At 42.7% G+C, this 27,856-nt stretch overlaps 1 protein-coding gene across 1 annotated transcript; it reads right to left on the bottom strand.

The window, feature by feature from the left end:
* Positions 1 to 177: 177 nt before the first annotated feature.
* LOC310774011 (carboxy-terminal domain RNA polymerase II polypeptide A small phosphatase 1-like) lies at positions 178 to 27,814 on the bottom strand. The gene is made up of 7 exons (XM_083634065.1): positions 27,531 to 27,814; positions 12,019 to 12,167; positions 11,707 to 11,808; positions 9,563 to 9,619; positions 5,103 to 5,195; positions 4,020 to 4,205; positions 178 to 3,284 (listed from the first exon to the last, which is right to left on the bottom strand). Exons 1-7 carry the CDS (start codon positions 27,595 to 27,597, stop codon positions 3,156 to 3,158), a joined length of 783 nt encoding a protein of 260 aa, XP_083490191.1. The 5' UTR covers positions 27,598 to 27,814; the 3' UTR covers positions 178 to 3,155.
* Between the last annotated feature and the right edge of the window lie 42 nt (positions 27,815 to 27,856).

The following is a 27,856-nucleotide window of genomic DNA, read 5'->3' on the forward strand; positions in this document are numbered from 1 at the left end:
TATACTGACATCTCAAATTGAATGTTACCTTTGTTAAAAAGTAACCTTTTTACAAAAAAGATTTTTCAAGTCATCTTCCACTCTTATTCATAGCTTTTTCCACACGTTGCATACTTGATAACTACATTTGGTGCACAGACAATTATTACAGTTGTTACATTTTTGAAAACTGAGAATTTATTGTGTGGGGAAAATTATGTTAACATGATCATTGCACTATTAGCTGCAAATTGTTAAATGCTTTATTACATTAATGTGAAGTTATTACATTAACAGTTGTACACACATACTTAGTCTTTATGCTTCTTTCTGTGTGATTCAGATAATCAAATGTAAATGTATTAAAAAAAACATCAGGACCATCTTTCATTTAGCATTTATGGGAGGAAAAAAGTAATTATTACATAGATACAGTTCAATATAATTTGGTATGAAAGGTCACAAACTAGGTTACATCTATTCGATCATGAGTACAGTAACATGAATATTCCATATATTAATGTAATTTGTTTGCTTTATTACTGTGCAAAACAAAATATACATATCTATTGAATGTGTAAGAAGTACAGTATGAGGGAATGGGCCCCACAGTGAGAGAGCGCTTCGTCTAAACGCGATCAAATAAGTGAGAATCGTCTGAAGTGAAAACTCCTATAAATAATCCTCCTTTGCCGAACAGTTTCAGCATTGAGTCTAATGGAGACGTGATGACGATGGCTTACATGGAACACACACTTTAAAACATTTACCCTGTTATGTGCCTACAAACAGTAGATACTATCCTTTTAGATATTTGCTGGTGTTTCTTTTATGCGTGAATTAATATTACCTATTAATATATATGAGGTAATCAACCACGTCTTGCGTTACAACAGCAATAACCACGTTCCCCCTTTGGAAAACGATAGGATCTACTCCTTTGTCAAAAGAAATCTGAAAGAAAATCAACGATTAATTAGAAAAAACAATACTAGGCAAAGCCTAGTTAAACCAGACTCGGACTGCAAGAAACGTCTCGGGGGCTTACTGATTGACTGACTCCCCATTGTTGAAACACGCAGTGGAGCAGCGGTAGCAGTCTGGGTCCGGCTTAACTAGGCTAAGGCTTGGCCAGCCTGCTGCTGCTGCTCAACACTCACGCATGCATGTTTCAACAATGGGGAGTCAGTCAGTCAGCCCCTGAGACGGTTCTTGGCCAGCTGGTTCTGGGTCTGGCAATAATGACTAATTTGATTGACAAGAATTTGTTAAACATAGAAAAATATTGTAATATTTCCTAATATACTAACATCGATTTATCCATCGGCCCCATCTCAGCAATGTTACCTCACACAAGCCTGTTATCTAGGCTCCAAGTCAAATCGGGAAGGAAATCAATTAATCAATCAATCTGGAGACCGAGGGTTTCCCACTCTGATCCACTGAGATAATTGTGTGTTTGAGCAGATTTTCCACCTCAGATCCTCTCACACTGTTATATCATCAGTCTGAACCCACTTTCCCTCACCCTGCCAGTTAGTGATTTTCTGCATTTCCCAGAATGCTTTTCGACAACCCCCAGAGAAACAGACCTGAACTTGTTGCATTTAGTAGCTGTAGAGGGAGAGGGTGATGGCAACAGTACCGTTAAAGAGAGCAAAGTGAGGAAAAAGTTGCCCTTACTCAGAACACAACATTGTGGTTGTGTTCATTGAGGCTTCTGTGGGTGGAGAAATTGATTAAGTGTAGAAAGAAGCCATTGGAAACATCTGGAGGTCACATCACATTATCTATGTCTGATACTGAACAGTGTTGAAGTGGTGGATTCCTCCTTTAAATATGGACTGAATTAAACCATTCTGTGTTAAAAAAGGTGAAAAGGCTAACCTTATTTCATACCATGAAATGAAATCCAGCCCATACTGTAAGTGCCGCCTAGAAAAAACAACCACCTTACTTTGTGCTGAAGCTTATGAATAGAACAAACCCAACTTAGCAAAAAGTCACTTTTTGCACCATACAACAAAACATCACTTTTTGCACCATACAACTTTCAATTGCCATTCAGCTGCAGTCCTTAAACGCCATTAAAAATTCAAGTTTTGTTTGTGGCTAAAAAACAAAGAACACATCACAAAACCAAATATCATACATCAACGCATTTGAGGCCACATAAACGCAACACTGATCCTTTTTCATACGATCATAGGAATCTCTTCAGGTCATCCTGGTCCTTGCTGTCCATCAATAGTTACCTCTTTACACCTTTGGAGCTCTACTTACTAGCTGCACTTTCACTGTTATTTATAGACAATCCTCTATTCATATTAGCATCAGGTTTGACACGGTCCTGGGAGTTGGCTGGTTTGCGATGCTACCAAAACTGGTTTACAAACTGTTGTCCTAAATAAATCTTTTTCTAAGCTGCAGTGACAATGACGCTGTCACTGTCGATCACCTTGTAAAGTGCTGTCCAGTCTTACATTATTATATTATGATGGGGTTTAGCAAACCCTTGGTGATATTTGATCAGATGCAGTCATAACACTTATGATTATCCACAAGTAGGTGATCGCATCGCTCTTTCTGAAGGTTAAAAACTCTAAAATGACACCCGAAAATCAAGAAAGGATATCATGAAGATAAGTGTAAAACTTGGGTGTGTGACAAAAATAATGCTATTCCAATACTTAAATGTCCCTTCGCACAAGCTTGCTCTTTCAATGACAAGGTTTATCAAGTTTATTGGCAGAGAATCCTCCATTCGAATCTTCTCACTTACTTTAGCCCTGCTTCAGTTCTGCAGGATCAGACTGCTCAAGTCCATTTCCAGTACCTGTTCTCTCTCTCTCTCTCTCTCTCTCTCTCTCTCGGCTTTACTGCAACTTCACTGAAATTGCAGCAAAGGTGCTTAATATGAGCTTTTCCATCCATCCACACATTCATTCCAGCTGGTTCATGATAGGTTGAAGGTTTATATAGGGGAAGTTACAAGGCAAAATGTTCAGGCAGTTTTCCGTTTCACCAGGAGGAGGCAGTGAAGACTCCCAAACATGATGTTCTGCTGTAGGAAGCTAAAGGGTTGATATTGGGAGATCATGTCAACTTCCAGGCCGGCTGTTTGGGTTGATTCGGATACCTCACTGATGTGTGCTGTATGGTATCTTGCAGCGCTGCTAGCTGGCGGCCCCTTGGTGCTTGAGGACTGTGTACACGTTATCCACTTTGCTCAGCCTCTCAAAGAACGGGATGAGGTCCAGCAGCTCCGTGTCGGACATGTCATCGAACCACGAGGCCACAGGCACCTGCAGACACACACACAGAGAGTAGAGAGTGGCAGTAGAAGTGTTGATTTACTTGGTGGTACAGAGTGACGTATGGGACAGAAAACAGTAAGTTGCCCCACTTGCACACCTGACAATTCTTCCCAGATGCCAGCCTTTAAAAATCCAATACCGGTTCTGAAATGACTTGCATTATTTCTGTCTTGTAGTTGTAAATGAGAGTGACTTTGCTAGACAGAATTCAGTTCACTCTCTCAATAACTAGAAGGCGCAAACGTCCAGCAACACTGAACAATTCTCCAATTTTCTGCACACACATCATTCCTATCACTTCAACTTTAAGTTACATTTTCTTGACCCTGCACACATTTCCCTAAGGTTTGGAGTAAAGTCTCTATCTCCGTTATGTCTAAAAAATACAATAATCCAGAGCCGGATCACAACCAAATTCTAAGCAATTGTCTCCTATCTACTGTCTATTATCTGTCCAACAAATTTCATAGACATCCATTCATGAGCTTTCGAGATATCCTGCTGACAGACTTACTAACTAACTGACACACAGAGAGAGAGACAGAGAGAGAGAGAGAGAGTTTCCAGACCAGGTTTGAACCCAGGATTCGCATATTTTTTGGACACCCAGGTGTACTCACTGCATTGACAGACTTACAGAGAGAGGGAGAGAGAGAGAGATATTTCCAGACCAGATTTGAACCCAGGATTCCCAGATTTGTTGGGACACCCAAGTCTACTCACTGCATTGTCGGGGTGGAAGATGTAGGAGGCGGGGGAGTTGTCGATGATGATGACCTTGTTCAGGTCTCGTCCCAGACGGCTCAGGTCCTTGACGTAGTTTCCCCGGTGGAAGACGCACGACTCTCGGAACAGCCGGCAGCGGAAAGCGCCCCACTTATCCAGGAGGTCAGAGACGGGGTCGGCGTACTACAGCAATGGTACAACATTGAAATCATTTGAATAGTTTTATCGATGTCGATGGCCTTTTATTAAACATCATACATCGGCCATTTGAGATATTTGTTGTATGATGTATCACCGAATATCTCGAGTCCAAGTCGAGTCTCAAGTCCTCAGTGTTCGAGTTCGAGTCAAAGTCTGAGTCAGCAAAGAAGAATCTGAGTCAAGTCCTAGTCCCCATTACCTGAGTCCCAGTCCCCACATGTAGGTGAAACAAATGTGCCTGCCCTTGCACGAAATTGAATAACGTCATGGTATCAATATCTTATGCCAAATTATTACGGCCTATAGAGTACCACAGGGATGATGTATTTTTGTAGGCTTAACTAGAAATCAGTGCCATGTTGGCTCCTCAGGGGAAAAGGCTATATGGGGTTTTAGAATGTGGATTTCACCTACTGTAAATGAATCCAATAAGGTCTGTGGTTAACTTTTATGACTTTTGAAACGTTTTCTGAAAATCGCATTATCAAAAAAACTTATTTATGCTTCAAAAGTCATAAAAGTGGCCCACGTTTGTGAAGATTATCCGGCTGACACAAATGTTTGTTAACCACAGACCTTATATCATGCATTTAAGCGAAATCCCCATACTAAAACCCCATAGCCTTTTCCCCTGAGGAGCCAACATGCTACTTCACTCACTCACTCACTCTGTCTCTCTCACACACACACACACACACACACACACACACACACTTTATCAATTAACAAGTCCGAGTCCTCGTCTCCAACTTCCGAGTCCGACTGCATGGATGATCAAGTCCGAGTCATCAGTGCTCAAGTCCAAGTGGAGTCACGAGTCCTGAAATCAGACTCGTCTGATCACGTGTAACAATGTCAGACTTGCTGTAGGACTGTCACCTTAGCTAAACTGGCAGTGAACAGGACACACTCAAACAGCTCTCCCATCCTCTTCAGGAACTCATCTACATGCGGCCTCTTCAACACGTATACCTGCAACACACGGGACGTCCCAGACAGAGAAAAACATCAGGATATCAAGGAAATGGTTCAGTTTACTGCTGTAAACAGGCTTCCTACTGATCTATCTTACATTTCAAAATTCTATATTTTTCCCCCCAAAACCTTGACTGTCTGACTAACTGGAGGTTACCGCAGCAATGAGTCCTAAGACATGATGAGATGTTAGCACTTCCTGGTTCCCTCATCTCAAAGCCGATGGGATTTCTGTATGGGGATTTTGGTTAAAGTCGAGCTGAAATGACACTTCCAGGATATGCGATTCCTTATCGTGACGTATTCCGAGTGAAACAGGGTAGAGAATCGTGACATAGCATGTGGATGAGTTTGATTTGACCGTTGGAAAGTGGACGTTTCTGGGCCGAGGGACTGGACTGACTGAATGTGAAGCGAGTGCTGCCCTGCTGTGCCTCTGGAGACAGCAGTCCGCCAAATAATGTATTTTACCCGACAAATCTGAAACCTACTGCTCACGTTTCAATAACAGTCTATGTACAAACACAATATAATGTAAACACAGCCCCGTGGACTGCGTACTCACTGGCTGGTTCACTGCGCCGAGCCCCAGAGCAGGTTGGCTCCCCCCGGGCGGACAGCTTCCTCCTCCCCGAGGCAGAGAGCTGGCTGCCTGGTCTTGAAGCGTGCGACGAGCCGCGGTAAATAGCAATATTCCGGGAATGCGAGGCAACGTGCCAATTACATGTCATTTGCATCTACACTCAAAACCTTTGGTGACCGTGCTTTCTCCCGCGCCGCACCCCGACTTTGGAACTCCCTCCCCCAGACCGTCCGAGACTCTCCCTCACTCCCCACTTTCAAAACCCGACTTAAAACCTATCTGTTCTCCCAAGCTTACAACCTCCCCTACCCCTGACCACCTCCTCCAAACCATCACCCTCCGCCCCCCTGCTCCCCCCCCTGCCCCTCCCTCCTGTTCTCTTCCTCTCCTCTGCTTCTCCATACAACCTTGCCCTGAACCGCCACTGTTATTTGTACCTGTCCCCTGTATCTGTTGCCTGTTGCCTGTATCTGTTGCCTGTTGCTTGTGTCGGTTGCCTGTTGCTTGTCTTTTGTTTTACTGTTAAGCGTCTTTGGGTCTTGAAAAGCGCTATATAAAATAAATGAATTATTATTATTACATTAAATGAAGACATTACCATTCATTGTATTTTGTATGTTACATTATAGGCTAAGTATATTAACATTTATGGGCTAGCAAAGTCTGCCTATGTAGGCAGCCATGTTGCCTGCTCGGAATTTGCCATGATGATTGATTGACAGCTGTCATGTCATGATATTATTGGTTGTAATTGGGTTGAAATTTGATAGTACTATCTGATGTAAGCACACTGTAGATTTTGTTATGAATGAAGACAACATGGTTGACCTTTGATGTGAAAAACCAAAGAAATTGGATTGTTGTGATTTATTTTGTATACATTGTTAAATAGCTGGACTGTATAACCAGGCAGGGATGTGATCTGAAATTGTTCAGCGAGTTAATCTTCACAAATAAATGATGACCACTTTTATGATTTTTGAACCTTTTTTCTATTGGTTGCATTCTCCTCTGATGCACCTGTCGTACTCTTATAGGTGTGCAGAGACTTTATTCACTATGATTTTTGAAGCAGAAATGCGATGCGATCTAAAAATCACGATTTTCAGAAAACGTTTCAAAAATCATAAAAGGGCCCCTCATTTGTGAAGATCATCTTGCTGAACACCAAGGTCACAGTTTTATAAATTTGTGTTAACCACAGACCTTATTTTAGGCATTTAACCAAAATCCCCATACAAACATCCCATTGACTTCCTGACGAGGGAACCAGGAAGTGCATGACTTCTGGGTTGGCCTACAAAAATACGTCATCCATGCGGTACTCTATACTGGCTGGAAAATATGACAGTCTACTGGACCACATGGCTCTAGCTCTGAAAAAAAACATGTCACATGTGAAATTACTGTTTAAATCAAAATAAATGTGTACTCATACTGTATACATATAGGGCCAGAACAATATGTGACACCAGCTGGTCTTTTGACCCTCAATTAGGCCGAGGGCATTTTTCTGATTTTTACAGATTCTGAAATGGCAGACTGTAAGCTTTCAAATGATGTGTCACACATTGTAATCTGAAAAAAAATGAAGGAGATATGCTTATTTGATTGTTCACACTCTGAAAAGCAGGAACTGAGAAAAAAGCCCTCAAAGTTTGAGAAGTTTTTCACACCTGGACAGCCAGCCAAGGGGGGAGTGAACAATGCCTCCTCATTTAAATTAACCACTCCCCACAGCTGATCACTGTCACTCTGACACACTGGGACACTGGCCACAAGTAAGACAATGATAGAATGTAATAGCATCTGAAAGCAAAAATCTTATCAAATGGGGTACGCACGGTCTAATTTGGAGGTATCCATGCTTTTATCACTTCTCATCTGGATTATTGTAATTATTATTACATGTGTGCCTATTATGTTCTTTTTGGGCTCCTTGTGCAGAGAAAATTCCCTGAGGGGCAATAAAGGTTTCATTTATATAATAATAATAATAGGATATAATATGAATAAAGATTTGATAAGAGACAGGAGCTGCTGAACAAAAATAAAACACACACACACACACACACACACACACACACACACACACACACACACACACACACAATAATCTATGGTTTATGTCCCGCCAAAGAACTTATTGATAAGAAGCGCTGGAGAGGCTCAATCGCACACAAGAAACCCGCCATTTTGGAGACACCCATGACGATGACACCACGCAAAAGGGGACGATTTTCGGGCCAAAATGGCGGCAGCGCTGAGCTAAACCTCACTTCTTTCTTTGCTTCTTTGTGTACTCTTCGAAAACATTTATATTATACAGTCTATGGCTAAAACACACATCTATCCATAACTATATGTTCGCACAGTCCTAAAACAGAAACAAAACGTAACGTTAGGGCTTTCCATGACTTTTCCATAAGTTCTTAACCTGTATTTTATGCACACCTGGGGTAGCTAACGTTACAGCAAGCTAACGTAGCTAGCTAGCTTCACGTTACCTTGCATGTAACGTTAGCGGTTGCTTTTGGAGACACAAACCCTGGACGTTTCATTTTGAGTAATGCATGAGGTTCTCTATGGTTTACGCAAGCTCTGGGAGTATGAAGTGCTTTAAATGCGGGGATTTTGGTCACAACAAGCTTGTGGACCGCTGCTGAACTACTAGCTAGGTAGGCCACAACCAGCTAGCCACCACACAACAGCTAACATTAAGACGGCCATGTTTCGCTTCTCTGCTTGGGTTGTCACTTGTAAACAGAGCTTTGCACCCCGCCCCCCCCCCCATGTAACAGATGTGGCTCATTGGCCGAAACTCGGAACAATAGCAGACATAGCCAGTGAAACGCCGCATGCAAATTAATGAAAAACCCCCCTCAGCTAGGACTCAAGCCTGAAATCTTGATTTTTTAAATCGCTAAATATACCTATTTACTGATCCCAAAACGTCTTCATTTTATATGGAATGGATAGTTCAAATAATATATTTTGTACTATTGTAAAAAAAGCAAAACCACATTTTTTCAAAAAAAAACTTTGATCCTCTGCTGTGAAGAACGGCCACGGCCGAATTACGGTCCCTGACACCAGCTGCTGTCACATATGTTCTGTGTAAACTACAAACATTTTAAAACCTGGTACTTGCCTGAAGAAGGTATATGACCGAGAGCTTGCATTAAATCAGATTTTTGCACTGATTTGAGTGTGTGGATGCTGCTTTTCTACCCCTCATTTTGATACTCTCAAGCTACAGCACCTCAGCAAAGTCTCATACCAAATGAGCGGTGGTATTTTCACTATTTTAAAACTTGGTACTTTCCCAGATTTTGCAGACAAACTCTGGTAAAAGGATCCTGAACTAGACCAGCGACACAAACATTTGGCTCGAACAAATGAAATGCAGTACTTGTGTTTTTGTAATGCCTTCCTGTTGCGTTTTGTTTTTTCGTCCTCCTGCGGTGTCGGTAGCTGAGGGCAGCGTTCCTGAACCAAGTCATCCAGAATAGGCTGTGCTTGTCTGAACAAACCTATCCTGGATTACTTGAACCAGGCCCAGACCCGGAATCTGACATCCGTCTTCAAACAGCCATCTTCAAAATCCCTTCAATACAGGTAGGCAACACCTATACTCAGCAATTAACACTGCTGTCATACGACCATGAAGACATTACAGGACAGCAGACAACAACATGACTGTATCAAATCCCATTCATCCTACATCACATTTGGTGCATTTCTGCGGCGTTTCTTGATTAGGAACGGGACTGTAACGTACCTGGTGTACCGTTCCATCTATTTCCACAGGAATGATGAAGTCTGCATTGTTCACCGGCTGTGAGAAGAACAAATATACAGTATATATTTTTTAATAAACAAGAAACACAGCCAACTTGGCATATAGCCACAGGAGAAGTCCCATTTTTACTTAAAGCTTTGCTGAAAAGGAGGTTTCAAGGAATAATCTACTTGGTTTGGGAGATGGCTGGATCGTCAACTGGTGGTCCGCGGGCTACATCAGGCCCGCCAACACTACACAAATGGTTTGTTATGTTTGGAGAGAACCCAGACAGCCAGAGAGATGCACATGTTGCCCTCTCTTGTTCGGTTAAAGTTTGGTTAATAATTTCGCTATCCAGCTTTCAATTTTTCTGCAATGGGGCTCTTGACTACTCAGGGTACAACTCTTTGAAAGTTGCATGCCTTGAGTAATGGTGACGGCTAAGATTGAATTATTTTGCAACAGCGGTGGTTTCATTGCAAATGAGGCATATAGGTTTAGCATTACTGAAAGTTGGCAGGATGAATGCGTTGCGTACTCATCATTCCATTCTTCATTAAAGCTGTGGTTTTCCACGCTCCACGAGAGGGACATTTTTGCTTGCTAATGATGGACAACATGACAGCTCCCCAAACGTGAAGCACCTGTTGCCCTCACTTGTTCAGTTAAAGTTCAATCAATCATTCCGCTGGCAGGTAGCACCACATTGTAATAACTGTTGAGTGTTGATGTATGTTTCTTTCTCCATTTCCTGTGTCTGAGCTTGTTCATTTTTGTTCATATATATTGTTAAAATTGAGGCAGAGGCTGCCATGCTGCTGGCATGGTAATATCCAGCTTTCAAGGTGGCAATTTTTCTCCGACGGGCCTCTCACTGCTCAGGGTATGACTCTTTGAAAGTAGCGTGCCTAAGATTGTATTATTCTGTATTGTATCTGTATTATATCGTTTCATTGCAAACTAGAAGGGCACTCGGAGAGCGCAGCCCTCCGCCAAGGCCAATAGTCCAATCTGCTATGATATGCAAATTTCGTGAGTCGGATCGGATCCGCTCCTTTCTTGGCCCATGCTATACCCTTCCACCAAGTTTCATGAAAATGGGCTTAGTAGTTTTTCTGTAGAGCAAACAAACAGAAACAAACAGACAAATTGCAGTGAAAACGTGACCTCCTTGTTGGAGGTAATGAGGCATAGAGGTTTTAGCATGACTGAAAGTTGGCAGGATGAATGCGTACTTATCAGTCCAGTCTTCATCAAAGCTGTGCTTTTCCATCTCACCTTTCTGCTTTAGGCTCTTTCAGTGACATTTTTGCTTGCCATTGATGGACAACATGGCAGCTTCCCAAAAGTGAAGCCAAAATATCTCAATCTCCACCTGGTGGCTGGCTGCAGTATAGGTGTTAGGAGTGTGTTCACACTGATATAGGCCAATTAGAAATGACATAAATTTGGTAAGAAAGTGAAAATATTAAACAATAATATGCTAATTAGGCCTAAATAAATGTACATACATATATATATATATATATATATATTATTATTATTATTATTATATATATATATATTTTTTTTTTGTCCGGCCGCAACAGTGTCTGTTTAGAAAAATTCTGGCCCTTGGACAAATGTAGTTGATTACCCCTGTGCTACTGGCTTATTTTACAATAATTAATTTGGCTTTACCATATAACAATAAAAATTAACTGACAATATTAATGTAAGAAAGATGCAGGAGAAGTACAGTCAGAGGACCAGAAACAGCATCTAGTATTAGTACGTATGGAGGAGGGACTGTGTTTATTTGGGTTCAAGAACCAGCTAGTCTAGGTTTGGCTTTTGCCAACAATGACAGAAATGTCACTGCCGGTGCCAACAACAACGAAACGAAGAAAACGTAAACCTTACAGAGTGTTTCTTACTATTAACCATAACTATCTGATGATCTAATGTGCTCACAAGGGACTCGCCATTTCCCTGAAAGCTGTTTTGTTCTCGAAAACTCCAAGAAATGAATGTCCCTGTGGACACCATGTGAGAAATGAAGGAAAACATTTGAAATGGAGGAATGATTATGCAACAGTCTGCTTGTGAATCCGGGACCAAGACTGTGTATTTCTTCTCCTCTCTCCTACACCTTCTCTCACCTTAAAGGAGCTGTGAACTAACGTCTCGTCCAGATCTATAACCACGCAGATCTTGCCGCTGTCTTTCGACTTCGCTGGAGGCAGCAGCGGCTTCACCTGGATCTAAAAACACCGCAAGAATAACATTTACCTGAACCTGGAAAAAGCAACATTCAACTTCACTTACAAAAACACATCCGACATGACTTATCTGGGAAAAAAAAGCAACATTTGAAAGACGATAAAGGCAGAGAGAGGGTGTATTTTCCACTTCTGTAACTCAGATATGATGTTGCCACTGATGTCAAAACACGACAGAAATGGGCAACGCACCTTGGAGATTGTTCCATTTTCCTCCACCAGCAGCGGGGCGTTGTTGTTGACCGGCGGGGGCTGGGGCTGCTCCCTCCGGAGGCAGCAGAGCAGGCTGGAGAACAGGCCGCCACTCCGGGGCTTCTTGGAAGACAGAGAGGGAGAAGAACCTGCAGAGGAGGCAGAGGAGGCCACATGTCAGAAGACAGAGAGGGAGAGGAACCTGCAGAGGCAGAGGAGGCCGCATGTCAGAAGACAGAGAGGGAGAAGAACCTGCAGAGGCAGAGGAGGCCACATGTCAGAAGACAGAGAGGGAGAAGAACCTGCAGAGGAGGCCGCATGTCAGAAGACAGAGAGGGAGAGGAACCTGCAGAGGAGGCCACATGTCAGAAGACAGAGAGGGAGAGGAACCTGCAGAGGAGGCCACATGTCAGAAGACAGAGAGGGAGAAGAACCTGCAGAGGCAGAGGAGGCTGCATGTCAGAAGACAGAGAGGGAGAGGAACCTGCAGAGGCAGAGGAGGCTGCATGTCAGAAGACAGAGAGGGAGAAGAACCTGCAGAGGAGGCCACATGTCAGAAGACAGAGAGGGAGAAGAACCTGCAGAGGCAGAGGAGGCCACATGTCAGAAGACAGAGAGGGAGAGGAACCTGCAGAGGCAGAGGAGGCTGCATGTCAGAAGACAGAGAGGGAGAAGAACCTGCAGAGGCAGAGGAGGCCGCATGTCAGAAGACAGAGAGGGAGAAGAACCTGCAGAGGCAGAGGAGGCCGCATGTCAGAAGACAGAGAGGGAGAAGAACCTGCAGAGGCAGAGGAGGCCGCATGTCAGAAGACAGAGAGGGAGAAGAACCTGCAGAGGAGGCCGCATGTCAGAAGACAGAGAGGGAGAAGAACCTGCAGAGGCAGAGGAGGCCGCATGTCAGAAGACAGAGAGGGAGAAGAACCTGCAGAGGAGGCTGCATGTCAGAAGACAGAGAGGGAGAAGAACCTGCAGAGGCAGAGGAGGCCACATGTCAGAAGACAGAGAGGGAGAAGAACCTGCAGAGGCAGAGGAGGCTGCATGTCAGAAGACAGAGAGGGAGAGGAACCTGCAGAGGCAGAGGAGGCTGCATGTCAGAAGACAGAGAGGGAGAGGAACCTGCAGAGGAGGCCACATGTCAGAAGACAGAGAGGGAGAAGAACCTGCAGAGGAGGCCACATGTCAGAAGACAGAGAGGGAGAAGAACCTGCAGAGGCAGAGGAGGCCGCATGTCAGAAGACAGAGAAGGAGAGGAACCTGCAGAGGCAGAGGAGGCCGCATGTCAGAAGACAGAGAGGGAGAGGAACCTGCAGAGGCAGAGGAGGCCGCATGTCAGAAGACAGAGAGGGAGAGGAACCTGCAGAGGCAGAGGAGGCCGCATGTCAGAAGACAGAGAAGGAGAGGAACCTGCAGAGGCAGAGGAGGCCGCATGTCAGAAGACAGAGAGGGAGAGGAACCTGCAGAGGCAGAGGAGGCCGCATGTCAGAAGACAGAGAAGGAGAGGAACCTGCAGAGGCAGAGGAGGCCGCATGTCAGAAGACAGAGAAGGAGAGGAACCTGCAGAGGCAGAGGAGGCCGCATGTCAGAAGACAGAGAGGGAGAAGAACCTGCAGAGGAGGCCGCATGTCAGAAGACAGAGAGGGAGAAGAACCTGCAGAGGAGGCCACATGTCAGAAGACAGAGAGGGAGAGGAACCTGCAGAGGAGGCCACATGTGAGAGACGTCGCAGCAGATACGTCTCCCAGATACCCAGTTGGGTATCTGGGAGGCCCACAGTCTGCTCCATGTGGAGTGATCACACAAAAACCCTGGACTTCATCAATCAACGCTTCTAAAAGAGGAACCAGTCTGTTTGGTATTTTGTCAACGAAGGAACTACATTACCCAAAAAAAACACACAGAAAAAGATAATATATTTGTTGTATGTTTGTAATTGTAGTATGGTAGTATAGTATAGTATAGTATAGGATAGTATAGGATAGTATAGTATAGTATAGTATAGTATAGTATAGTATAGTATAGTATAGTATGGAACTCTGAACTCATGCACTTTGGAAATTGCTTAAATGCCAGACTGACTGCAACTTGAAATAACAATTTGATCTTCTATAAAAAATGCCATGACCATAATACTTTTCAATCATTATCAGGATTCATGTCGTCTTCGCGCTTTGAAAAAAGCAGTTAAAAAGCACAGTTCTTGCACAACATTGTGTAACTGGTGATCCCAGCTCGTCAGTAAATGTATAATAACAGTAACAAGGCCATCCAGCAACACATGCACACAGACCCTGCTGCACACACACGTGCCTGGCAGCAGCTATTGCGTAAGCAGATCTCTGATGTCAGCGGCAAACATTCCTCTTACAGACTCACCCACCAATGAAAGTTCAGTAACACTGTTGTTAAGAAGGCGTTATAAGGCATCATATAAGCACTGCATAAGTTAAATCAGAACATGATCTATGTGCTGTAACACAAACCAAGTGCATAGCTATGACTTCACAAGAGTTATATGAGATTCATAATCCATCAATTCACGTGATCACATGTGATTCATACATGGAATTGATTATAATAAAATAATGATGCATGCATTCCAATATGCTTCATATCAAAGTCAGCTCTTTTATTAGGGCTGTCTTCAAATACAGTATTCGGATATTCAGATATTCGTTCATAATGCTGACATTCAAATGTAATATTTAATATTTGATTATTAATATTAATTAAAATAAATCTGTCTTTTTTGCTAGAATGAACGTAACCCGCAACTAATCATCACTCCTCATGTCCCACAGGCCGATTCATTCATGGATATATAAGGAATTAATCCATTGACTATAAGGATTACTATGTAGCTTTAACATAACAATCCAGTAGGTGGCAGTAATGCAACACTTAAGTCACTGTCTAGTAGTGCAATTAGTAATTACGGTAGTCTGCAAATGTATTCATTAAAAAAAGTTGATTTAACAAAAAGACATGTATTCTGGTGAATCACTTTATTATATTTTTGGGGGATTATTATTATTGTTTGTTTTTTAGTCATGACATCACAGCAGACATTTGAATATTCGTGGAAAACCTCAATCGAATATTTAAATTTGAAAAAAGTATTCGAAGACAGCCCTACTTACTATGAATGAAGTATATACTGTATGCATGCTTCTTCTTAATATTATTATGCTCTTAATGCTGGAATGATGCCTCCCCATACACTTCAAGCTAAGCATTTTATAATGATCTTGACATAATCAAGAAGATCTCTTGTATCTTCCATGTGATACTATAAAAAAATATAATAAATGGGCGTGGTCAACCATGGACTCAGACCTGCCGAAAGTCTCCTAAGTGGGCGTGTCCGTGGGAAACCATGGGCAAAACCCATGTGACAAAATGACAGGAAGTGAGTTGAAGTCGGGCCGTCTTGCTTGAATCCCATCATCTATGGTTCAACTCAATCAATCAATTTGCCTCTGAGAAATGTTTGTATCACTAAAACTCCAGTCTGCTCAACACTCATTTCTCACTCATTCTTCTGCCACACATTGGACTTTGTCTGTCTCTTTATCTGGCGGCTCTCTCTCCCTCTCTGGACATGACTGTCTCTCTCTCCCTCTCTGTGTCTCTGTCTCTTTATCTGGCGGCTCTCTCTCTCCCTCTCTGTGTCTCTGTCTCTTTATCCGGTGGCTCTCTCTCTCTGGACGTGACTGTGTTACCAACACACAAACCTCTTGTCCGTCTCTTTCAGTTCCTCTCTCCCATTCCCTCCTGCTCCGCTTCCCCGACTCAAACCCTGTATGACCCTCGGCCGGACCAAAACAGGAAGAGGAAACAGACGGGTATCAGAGGAGGAAGCGAGTTGCCATCGCGCCTCAGAGCAGCAGTCTTGACTCTGTGTAATATCCAGTGTATATCCATAACTCATCGTAATGAGTCGGCTTCATGTCGCGTCAGTTATTATTTCGCTGTTCCAATGAAGTACATGACTTCTGAGAAAGCAGTTTTATAGCCCAGCTTTTACCTAACAGGTTTTATATTCTTGCATTTGAGCGTCCTAGTCCTTTTTAATGCAGTAGGTTATGAATTCAATCAGACTTTTTTCATTTTATTGGGGTTATTATTTATCTGTCCCGCTTTGTATCAGATATGTGGCCTCGTTTCCTGAAAGCATCAAAGATCAATATAATTAAAGCACCATAATGATGATGACGTTTTCAAGTTACATTGTAAGCCATTAAAATGATCCTCTCTGTAGTGAGAATACTAGTATGACACTTTAGGGACATCCAGGCAGGATAGTCAGCACTAATAGGGGATCTCACCTTAGCCCTTTTCCCACATGCGTACCGTAAAATTACCTGTAAGTCAATATCGGACATTTCCCTGAATTTCCCTTCACACCTCAGCGTTCGCAAGTGAGAATCTTGTCGTCAAATAGCCGGTATGTTGGGGGGAGGGGGGAGCTTATTTGGGGGGTCGGCAAAACTTGCCACACAATAAAATCACACTCGTTTGACTCAAGAGCAGCGTCAAGCCAGCGTAATAAACACAGCCGATTTCCCCCCTCCCCTCTGCTCGAGAGAGGGGAGCAGCCACACAGGACAGGCACAGCGAGAATGGCAGAGGCTTGGGGGAGCTTATTTGGGGGGTCGGCAAAACTTGCCACACAATAAAATCACACTCGTTTGACTCAAGAGCAGCGTCAAGCCAGCGTAAAATAAACACAGCCGATTTCCCCCCTCCCCTCTGCTCGAGAGAGGGGAGCAGCCACACAGGACAGACACAGCGAAAATGTGGAAGTAGTTTGCTTTGATGTGCGCAAATGATTAGATGATGCACGCTGGAAATGAACGTTAAGCAACGTGTGTACACCTCGCCCACATGAGAGAAGGACCGGTGTCGCGGAAAATGACTGGATCCGTTTCTCACTTGTATCCGCTATAGCGCATACCGCTCTTCTGACTGGGTCGACACTGGTGAAATGTCCGCGATGACGGGGTCGCGCTTATACCGGCACGACTACTTTCTCACAAGCAGGCATTAGACCACGTTCCGGTCATTTTGCGGTACAAAGCGCATGTGGGAAAAGGGCTCTTGTGTCCTTACTCACGGCCTCGTATCTTTCCTTGCTTCCTCATGTCCTCATTTACTCACTTGTGTCCTTCTTTCCTTGCTTCCTCATGTCCTCATTTACTCACTTGTGTCCTTCTTTCCTTGCTTCCTCATGTCCTCATTTACTCACTTGTGTCCTTCTTTCCTTGCTTCCTCATGTCCTCATTTACTCACTTGTGTCCTTCTTCATTTCTGCCCTTGTGTCTTTATTGGCTTCCTCATTCTTTACCTACGCCCTCGTGTCCTTACTGTCAATTACACAGATGCTGCTTTATGTTCTCTTGTGTTACTGTTTACTTTTACTTACCGGTACTTGCTTAATATACTTATTTTGTACTTATGTTCTGTATGTTTACATTTGCACTACTGCTCTCTACCATGTAAATATGTGGAGCCTCTCGGCACAGGAATTTCACACGTGTGTACCTGTACAGAACTTGAATTCACTCCCTTGTGTCCTTACTCAATTCCTCGTGTCCTTATTTACTCCCTCATGCCTTTATTCACTCCCTTGTGTCCTTACTCCCTCTGTGCTTATTCATTTCCTTACTCATCCCCTTGTGTTCTTACTCGTTATTTACTCCCTCATGTCCTGATTCACTCCCTTGTATCCTTACTCCCTCCCTCCCTCGGTTATTCATTTGCTTACTCAGTCCCTTGTATCCTTATTTACTCCCTTGTATCCTTCCTCCCTTCCTCCCTCGGTTATTCATTTCCTTACTCAGTCCCTCGTGTCCTTCCTTACTCCCTCATGTTCAGCCTTCTTCCCTCCTCTCCTCATTCACGACTTTATTCACAGACTTTTCATCACAAATATGACTGAGTGTCAACCAACCATAAAACACACGTGTTAGTTTCATTTATAAAGGGGCGATATGAAGATGACAAGGAGCGAGTTTATGGAATGGAATGTGATCGGAGTTATAAAGGGCGTTTTTGCTGGGAAAGATATTTACAGTACATCTAAAAAAGACAAGTCAACAACCTTTTGAGCACAGATTCATCTGTTGTTTTTTAATATTAACTCTTTGATTAGGCTACTGGAGGCAAAATATTTCCAAAATGAATATTACACATTTTGGGATCATTTATATGTTAAGAGTAACTGTTCTTAACTTGATTACGTAATCTGATCCATCACCAAGTCTTGAGGGAAATTAGATCTAGCAAACCTTTTTGGATCAACAGTATAATGAATTTCTAATCTATTTTAATTTGAAGTTCTAACAAACATTGAGATGAAAGTTGATTTTGAAAAAGACAACTAACGATTACAGCGAGCGACTCTACAGTAGATTGTAGTCCAAATAAAACAGGCTTTACCTAAAGCAGGAAATAAAAAACAGATACAGATCAGCAGCAAACCCATTATCAATATCAACTGATAAAAAAAAGAACACGTCTCTTGTCTACACTAAAACCTATTATCTAATAATCATTATCACTAAATGGTGAATGAGAGATTTCTGGAGCTCTAAAGGGCATTAAAAAGCTACTATGTTAAAGGAACTGATGAGTTTCTCTACCTCGACAAGTCAATTCCTGTACCGCTACTAGGGGGTGATATGGCCCTAAAATAATATCACGATTTCAGGGTATTGATATTCATGATAATGAACTGTAACGATATATCGATAACGATGCGGCACACCCCGAAACGCTACATACAAAAACGCAGTAAGAAATGCCTTTAAACTGCATTTAACCGCTGTGTTGTGTGATCACTGTCTGAAATCATCATTAATGCTCCGCTCACTCGCGATCGGCTCTTTGGATCAGCTCGGTGTCCATTTCAAATTCAAAGCCCCGTTTCCTGTGTCTGACTCCTGATGTCAAACTGCTTTCCCCACCTCGTCTCAGTCTGCCCATCTCCCAGCTGAAGCCTCGCTCACACTGGTTTCTCTCTCTGGCTGCTGCCGTCCCAAACAGTCCCGCTCCCTCTCTCCGTACGGGATGGATGATTCTAACCTGCTTTTCTTCCCAACCTCTATAGACATTGTATTAAAGCACTGGTAATATATACAGTTAATGAGCAGGACACAAGCCAATACAAATATTGTTAGACCAAGTTGCCAATAGCCGATATTTTGTGCCAATATCTTTAAAGAACAACTAAATGAATAAACAAAGGATCACGTATCGCGTGATCCTCCGACACGATACGTCCTGCCAGTGAAGCTCCTTGCTGTCAGGTGAAAAGAAGCAGCTGGTGACTGCACATGTATCGGACAACACATGTGCTAGTCTACAACTCTCCCCAGATCAGAAGCAGCTGGTGACTGCACATGTATCAGAGAGCCAGCACACAAAAATGTCCTTTCGTTAGGTTTATTCCAGTTTTTCACCAGGTACAACACACGGACGTTTCAGCCTAACGGCCTTCTTCAGGGTGAAGAAGGCCGTTAGGTGAAAAACTGGAATAAACCTAAGGAATAAACCTAACGAAAGGACATTTTTGTGTGCTGGTTCTCCTTCTCCTACTAAGTATTCTCCTGTGCCGTGTTTAAAAACACCGGTGAGTGTGCTCGCTACTGGCTTATTGCCAGTTTGTTTGTGCACATGTATCGGACAACACATATGCTAGTCTACAACTCTCCCCAGATCAACACATGTGCTACTCTACAACTCTCCCCAGATCAGAAGAAGCTGGTGACTGCACATGTATGGGACAACACATGTGCTAGTCTACAACTATCCCCAGATCGGCAGCAATGACCGCAACAGCAGGGGGAGTTGGCCAAGTACAATTGTGGAGAAAACGGATGGAAAGAAACTTGATTAAAGTCGAACTGAACCTGTTCGTCACGTGCATAATGACTCCGTTTCAGACTGAAAACATAGTTTGTCTAAGATGGCAGGTTGAGAGGCGGGTCATAATATCATGTCGATGATTTTATTTGACAATTCTGGGGACTGGATTGGGCTTTGGCCAATCCTGGTGTGTTCCGCCTCCAAATCGAGTGGGATTCAGTGTGTTGCGGCGCTCCCCTCGGGAAGAGCCTTTTGATGAGAGGAGCGAAGCTCAGCGAGCCGCAGGCAACCAGCTGCCTTCGTGTTGCCGAGCGGAGAATGCAGCACGTCGGCCTGGAATCTCCGAGGCCAAGCTCTCAGATGCGCGCGCCATTATCGCTGCTGTAACGATACGATATCCCTGGAATGCGCGTTTTAACGAGCCAGTTACATTTCTTTGCATTCTTAGAGATTATACTTTTTGTTTTTTGTTCATGTTTCTAACAATTGGCCAAGTTAGTACCGTAAATTCCGGACTATAAGCCGCACCTTTTTTCCCGTTTTTTTGGGCTTTTTTGGCCCCTGCGGCTTATATAACGGTGCGGCTTATCTATGGATTTTTTCAAAAAAAAAAAAAAAAAAAAAAAAAAAACTCTTTTTTAGCACTCTTTCTAACTATAAATCCACTTCTGTTTTAATTTCCTCTCTTGCCCTCTTTTCACCACACTGTATGACACTGTATGACACTGTATGACACTGTATGACACTGTGTGCACTGTAAAAAACAACACAGGTGGTGTTGTGTTATGTTGTTTTGTTGAAATGTTAATAAATGGGAGCTTCCTCAAACAGCCATCTCTTTCCCGACAATCCCCTCTGTGCATGAACCCTTACATATGGTAATCAAACATTAAAACACAAAAAAATAAAATAAAATACCATTAAAACACCCGCGGCTTATAGTCCGGTGCGGCTTATATAAGAAAAAAATAGTCAACTTTGCAGGTGCGGCTTATACACCGGTGCGGCTTATAGTCCGGAATTTACGGTAGTTAGTTTATGGGATAGGAATTCTGGCAGATGACAGGCACTATAGGCGCCATTTTCGACTTAATTTGGAAGAGAAAATTATCCAGAAATGAAGATTTGATTGACAGCTGCATTTCGTGATATGATTGGTTGAAATGGGGTAGAAATATGATAGTACAAGGTGACGTCAGCAAACTGTAAATTACTGTTATCAATGAAATCTTGAAAAACGAACTTTTGATGTGAAAAAGTGTGAAAAACTAAAGAAATTAGATTGTTGTGATTTGTTTTGCATACATTATTAAATAGGTGCACTGCACCCAGGTATTTGAACTAAAAAAAAAAAAATCATTCTTGGGTTCAGCTCGACTTTAAGAAAAGAGGCCAATTTGGGCAAGACATATCAGCAATCAGATATATCTGTCTACCCCCTGAATGCCCAAGCATCACAGCACCATCACTAGTGGTATATGAGTTAGTTCACCTGTCAACATGCAGCACTGTTCTTCCTTATTTATAGATTGGCAGGCTGGGCAATTATGCTGGAAAATATTGCCTGTGGTTAGTTATAGTCTACTCTACCACCAGCATTTGGAAGTCCTCTTTTTCTGTGAAAATATAAATGGCTAGTAAAATAGTGGAAGTGGCAAGTGGATTTTGAGACTTCCCATGCCAAAACACTGTGGTCTATGGACATAAAAAAGTTATGTTTCTTGCCCGGATTTGAGGACATAAGCCTGTGACACTGATGATTTTACATGTGATTCATGAATAGGCCTCTTTATTAACTCTCCCTGAAAGCTACAAACCAAACAGCTGATGCACAACACGGAGCCTTTGTCTCTGGATGAGATGTTAGCTATAATAATGCTGAAAGTCTTCATACAGGAGGTGCTGTTACAGCCATACTCCACATGTTCTCAGCAATTCTCTGTGGAGCTGCTGTTTATCAGTGTGACATCAGAGTTGATAACCAATTAGAAACTCTCTCCTATATTACAGTATAACTTTTTGAATGGCGAGGATAGCTCTCAAGGATCAAAACTTTCAAAAGTTATGAGAATTTTAATCTGTTATGTGTCTAAAAGTAAAATGTAAGGAACAATTGCTTTAATCATTCCACAACATTGTATTTTCTACAGTGGCATTCCACTAAAACCATAAAAATAAATACTTTCCCCTTTGTTTTATGAAAATAATTATTCAGCATCATGTACTACGCAGATGAAAGTAACCAAATCACTCAAAATCTCAGCAAAACTAATTTTCAACCTTCTTTGGCTCATTGTCAACAATGTGCAGCAGCGACATGTGAAGGGTTTCTGCAGGGCAACACACATTTACAGAGGTGTCATAACCCATTAGGTACATACTGTAATGTGTAGAGTACAGTACTACACAATAATACAACAGCAGTGAGGTGTGTGTGTGTGTGTGTGTGTGTGTGTGTGTGTGTGTGTGTGTGTGTGTGTGTGTGTGTGTGTGTGCGTGAATTTTCCTTGTGTATGAAATGTGCTATATATACATTCAGTGCTATATATACAGTCGCCTCACTGCTAGTGGACACTAAATAAAACTACAAATAGCAAAAGGCCCTTTGACTGCTACCTGAAACTAAAGTGAATTTAAAACTATATAAATTCACTTGGTTGTCAAAAAATAAAACAAAAACCACTTTCTGTCAGTGTCAACATGGAGTCTGGCACAGCGACTGCGTGCGAGAGCGGGTAAACAAGTTCACAAAGTGTGGAGAGACCAAGGTTACGTAATAGATGAGGCTATACTACATATTTACAAGAGCAGCACCGCTTCACATGTCAGCTTCCACTCCCCAGCACTGCTCAGGACACAACTTCACGCCAAAACTGGCAACAGATATTATGTGTGTCTGCCTGAATTAACAAATTAGGACTTAACATGTTTGTTTTTCCTCTCATTTAGATGCTTTATGTCTGTTTAGAAAGTAAATGTTCCAGTACACTAACATAACTTGCACTTTTCTGTCAGTGTTATTTTTTTACATAGATTTTTACTCAAATATCAAAAGTCAGAGAGGTTTTTGATTCTAAAAAAAAGTGACAAATTTGGCAGAATAAGGGTTAAAACTAAAGTGAGACTGACAGTATTTATGGGGTCCTTGAGGGGGTCCCCAGCAAAAGGGTGAATATTTTATTTTCACTATAATTCCATCCATAAGTAATGTAATGACAGAATGCATGACTATTTTGGTCATGAGTTTCATACACTTTCTGTAATAAAACATCTAAAAACAAAAATCTGATCAAATGGGGGTCCGTGGTGACGTGGTCTAATGTGTGTCACTTTAGGGGTCCTTGATGTTAGAAAGTTTGAGAGCCAATGCACTGCACTAAACCCCAGAAATCACTGCTACTCAACATGAAACACTGCTACACCGCTACAGCTACAGTCAGCTACAGCTAAGTTAGCATTAAACAGGGGAAATGTAAATTTCATGGATCAATCATCTTGTGAGGAAGGCAACAGACTGGAATTGTTTGAAGAAATATCAACAGCATTAAAAGTCCTGATAGGAGGAGATCAAAGACACCAAGGAGATATGATGGGAAGGTGAAATGTAAGTACAGTACAAAAGCTAATATTTACTTGATCAAAGACTGATTATTGGTAATAAACACAATTTCCTCCCCTTTTATACAGGGAAAGCTAGACAACCCTGTATACCAGTGATAGTGGTTTACCAAATATTCCTATATGGACTTATAGAGGGATATGCCAACATTTTTGGAGATTTGCCTATTTGCCATATTACAGATATGAATGTAGAATGTTGTGGATGCCTTTATCTTCACTGTGCGTGCAGTACAAACTGTGATACACCCCTAACTGCTACTAGACTAACACACTACAATGGCAGTATGGTCCATCTGCCTCCCCCCGTTCAGTCGCCCAAAATACACATTCCAACAGCACCAGAAACACTCACATGTATATGTTGTGACTTGTGTACTACTCACCATGCGATGAAATAATAATCCAAAGTTACTGGAAACGGTCATTTTCTAAGTAAATCCATAGCGAGAAGAACTAACAAAGATGTACTTTGTTCTTCTTCTTCTTCTTCTGTTTGGTTTCTGTTTGGTTTTATGGTGGAACAGAAGACGAAGAAGAAAAAAGTACATCCGGGTCACTTCCAGGGTTCACTCACTGTAGTTGTATGTAGCTTAGCTTGATATACACTGCTGATATTTATCTGTTTTAGAGAATATAAACGATTCATTTGAATTCAGTGGCCGCCTGTATGGAATACCATCATATATGGATTACATGCAGCAGCCGGGGAATACCTATGTGACGGACAGCAAACAGAGCAGGCTGTGCCACACCGGCAGCACTGAGGTACGTTAGATTGTTCTCATCTCGTTCTCTCTCTCATATAATAAATTATGACCCGCTGTGTCTCGGAAATTAAGCTTTTTACAAGACATAAATGCAGGCATGTCACATGCCCTGTTTTCCTTGTTTTGAGGTCGCAGTTCAAGCTGATTATCATTTCTGCTGATGCTAATCAAACCATAGTTGTCAGGGTGACTTAAACATTATATTTAAAGCTGGAAATAAGGTCTGGGGTGTAAAAAAAACAACTGAATTCTCCTTTAACATCGACAATATGGTAAATAGGCGAATCTCCAAAAATGTTGGCATATCCCTTTAAGTATTCAAAAATTAGTTTGTTATATTTTCTTTCATCTCCAATGATATCACAATACTATGGGCATGTATGATCTTCTGTGATAAAGTAGTAGTAACATGTATTTTCTAAAGTAGCCTGTATAGACTACTTATAGGTATAAGAGTTCTAGCCTCTTATACTTAACTTCATACTGTTGGTAATCAAGTGTACCATAAGTAAGTATACATATTATACAGATATACTCTTTTAGTATCCATGTGGCTATTTGAACTTCTTGTGAATTAATTGGACCACTTTTGAGGTGATTAAAGCATACTTCTAGTCTTGTAACATTAAAAGTACTGTACTACTACTCTCAAGTAGCCTACAGGAAAAGGAAAATAATAAGTACACTGTATTATTTTCGTTTTAAATAAGTAGGCTATACTAACAGTCAGTGGACTAAACTTAAAGGGGGACTAACCCCCCAGATATGTAACAAAACGGTGATTTGAAAAAACCTATGGGAAAAACCAAGAAATGACGTATCCTCTTGTCTATACTATACTCTTTGGCTGTGCTCAGCTCAGGAATTTTTTTCGGAAATCGACGCCATTACAGCTTGCCCACCGCCTCGAAAATAATTTATATGAGAGCTGCAATATCTTTATAAATATCAACAACTAGCCAACGCTGGTGGCCTGTATGGAAACAGCGTTGCTCAAAATGGTTGAAAGTTATATAAATTTGGCCATTCAGTGGCGAACTAGAAATTTAATTATTTTTCTCCCATGTATGTGTGTGTGGCTTGTCTAACTACGTTAGGAGAGACTAGTGACGCGAGGCTGGTTACCGCAGCACACCGCACAATAGGACAAACCCCCCGCTCTGGGGTAACACAATGCGAGATTTCTCCACGTCATTCCCTCGTCCAACTTGCCATATACCGCACCATGAAATCCGTTTTTAATTTTCGTTTGGGGGCTTTTCGTGATTCTTGTTAAAAGTTACTGCACCTCTGATTTTTCCTCTCAGGGCGCAGCGCAGGGCAGAGCTGCAGAGCTCCCTCCTTGAGCCATTCAGTCTGTCCAAACTTAATACCGATCTAATCTGAGTATGAGATGCAGGGAAATATATTATAGTAGCCGATGTGTTTAGAGCAGCTTTGTCACGTCGTAGTATAGCGTTATATTTTACATGTGCGCTAAACTGCGATGAGATTTGTTTGCGGAAATGATGGGGGGGATGAAAGTCGCTCGGGGAGGCTCACTTTGGAGCGGGGGCTCGGAGTAGAGAGCTGCGCGGGCCTGAAATCTGGGCCTGAAATCTCGGCCCGAGCCCTCCCCGGCCCGTGACATGCAGACCCGTGCCCGATCCGGCCGGAGGAGTTATGAAATGAATTGGCCCGAGCCCGTTGCGAGGCCCGAAGCCAATATTACGATATAATGACACATCTCTCCCCCTCTCTCTGTTCCTCAGCTGCTGCGCGTGCTCCTGCAGCCTCTCTCTCTCTCTCTCGCTCTCTCTGTCCGCTGCTGTAGCCTACACGGATGCACACACTGCTTGTTTCTCTCTCTCTCTCTCTCTCTCTCTCTGTTCGGGAGCTGTCTGCGCTGTACACCGACGGACACGCGGCACACACGGCTTGTTTCGTTATTTTTTACATACCGACAGCACGCTGTCTGTCGCTGACTGAGCAGAAAGCTACATGTCATGACATGGGTCCTGGCAGACTAACATCAGGTGAGGGTCTGTGTGTGACTGTGTGGCTGGGGAGCCTCGGAGCTGCAGCTGCAAACAAACACACAATAACCCCTCCCTCCCTCCAATAGGCTTGAGTTGTGAGGAGGCGGGAAAGGGTACAGGGGGAGTAGGGGAGTAACTATGACTGGGCAAGCCGCTGGTCACAGACAAGCGGGCAGAGCGTCAGTGGAGCAGCTCCGTGTCCCCAGAGAAAAGGGGCACAGGAGACCACCAGTGGTCCTTGAGAGGATTCCAGCATTCTATTGTGGTCTCTCAACCTAATTATATGGAATTCTGGACAAAATCATATCTAGGCTATAATTTTTTTTAATAATAATAAGATTTGCATCTGAGAGACCAAATCTCATCATAGGGCTCCTTAGTATGAAAAAGGTTGGGAATGATTTACAGCAACACAATGCCATGTCCTTCCTTTTATGATTATAGTGGCATTTATTGATAGTATTGTGTTACATAGGAGTTGGTAGGAAAATAACAGGCGATTGTAATCAATTAACAGTTGATTAACAGGTCAAGTGACATCATGGGAATAGGCTTGGAGTTGTGAGGAGCCGAAAGGGTACAGGGGGAGTAGGGGAGTAACTATCTTGAAATCCCATAGTCTTTGGTTCATCTTGACGTCACCACGTATCAAATCTCCCATTCATTTGAGGGCAAAAAAAAGCAGTGTTCCACCCATAGAGGGCACTTATGCCAGTTATGCTACTGAAAAATGATACAAATGTTAGAATGGCAACAGTTTGGTCTCAAATGTGGAAATTTTGACCAGAATTCTTCACACACCACCCCCAAAGTCATATTGGTTAAAAGCTGAAAAAAAGTGTTTTGGGGGTTAGTTACACTTTAAACTTGTTTTGTAATAAGGGTTCACTGCTTCCTAAATATTGTTATTGTAAAATGACCACAGTTCTTTAGATTGAGGATTAGTTGGCCTACGTCATTTCCTTCATTTCCTTTCCTCCCAGGCCAGAGGGGCCACAAGCCAAACTGCTGGCTGCAGTGAAAAAGCCCAAACAAACAAAACCCCAAACTACTTGACTTTATAGAGAATAGATGTTGTATTTGGGCAGCAACAAGTACATTACAGCAGCACGTCCAGCCCGTGTTTGTTTGAGTGATTACAGTGCCGTTGAGTTGAAGCTCCTGAACTGTGAGTCACTCAGAGTTAGTAAAGTTTTGACATGTGTGCCAAACAACAACAACAATAAACCAACTCACTCACCTCTGTCCCCTCGGCTCCCCTCTTCATCCCGACTCACTTGCGTTATGACGGACGACGGGTTGTCCATCACACCCTGGTCCGACAGTCTTTTACACGTTAAAGTGAAGGTCTGCTCGCTGACTCGCTAAATTCAACATAACGCGTACACACAAACTGTCCGATCCACCCGGGGAAACAGCCTAGCAAGCGCCCGTCGGTCCGTCAGGTGCCCCGAGGCTCCGGTGCTCGTTGGAGTGTGAAGTTTGAAAGTTAGAAAACATTTGTCAAGGAGTTGGTAACTTTGATTCAATATGGAGCTCAACTGAACTCAAGATACAAACATGGAG

The sequence above is a fragment of the Poromitra crassiceps genome, assembly GCF_964638095.1.
Source record: "Poromitra crassiceps genome assembly, chromosome: 3".
Taxonomy (NCBI): domain Eukaryota; kingdom Metazoa; phylum Chordata; class Actinopteri; order Beryciformes; family Melamphaidae; genus Poromitra; species Poromitra crassiceps.

Bases quoted from the DNA above. Each gene is read 5' to 3' on its own strand.
- LOC310774011 (XM_083634065.1), bottom strand. From the start codon at position 27,597: ATGGACAACCCGTCGTCCGTCATAACGCAAGTGAGTCGGGATGAAGAG. The intron at 12,168-27,530 runs GTGAGTGAGTTG...CCTCCTCTGCAG, and splicing joins GGGGAGCCGAGGGGACAGAG to GTTCTTCTCCCTCTCTGTCT. The intron at 11,809-12,018 runs GTGCGTTGCCCA...CGGTGTTTTTAG, and splicing joins AAAATGGAACAATCTCCAAG to ATCCAGGTGAAGCCGCTGCT.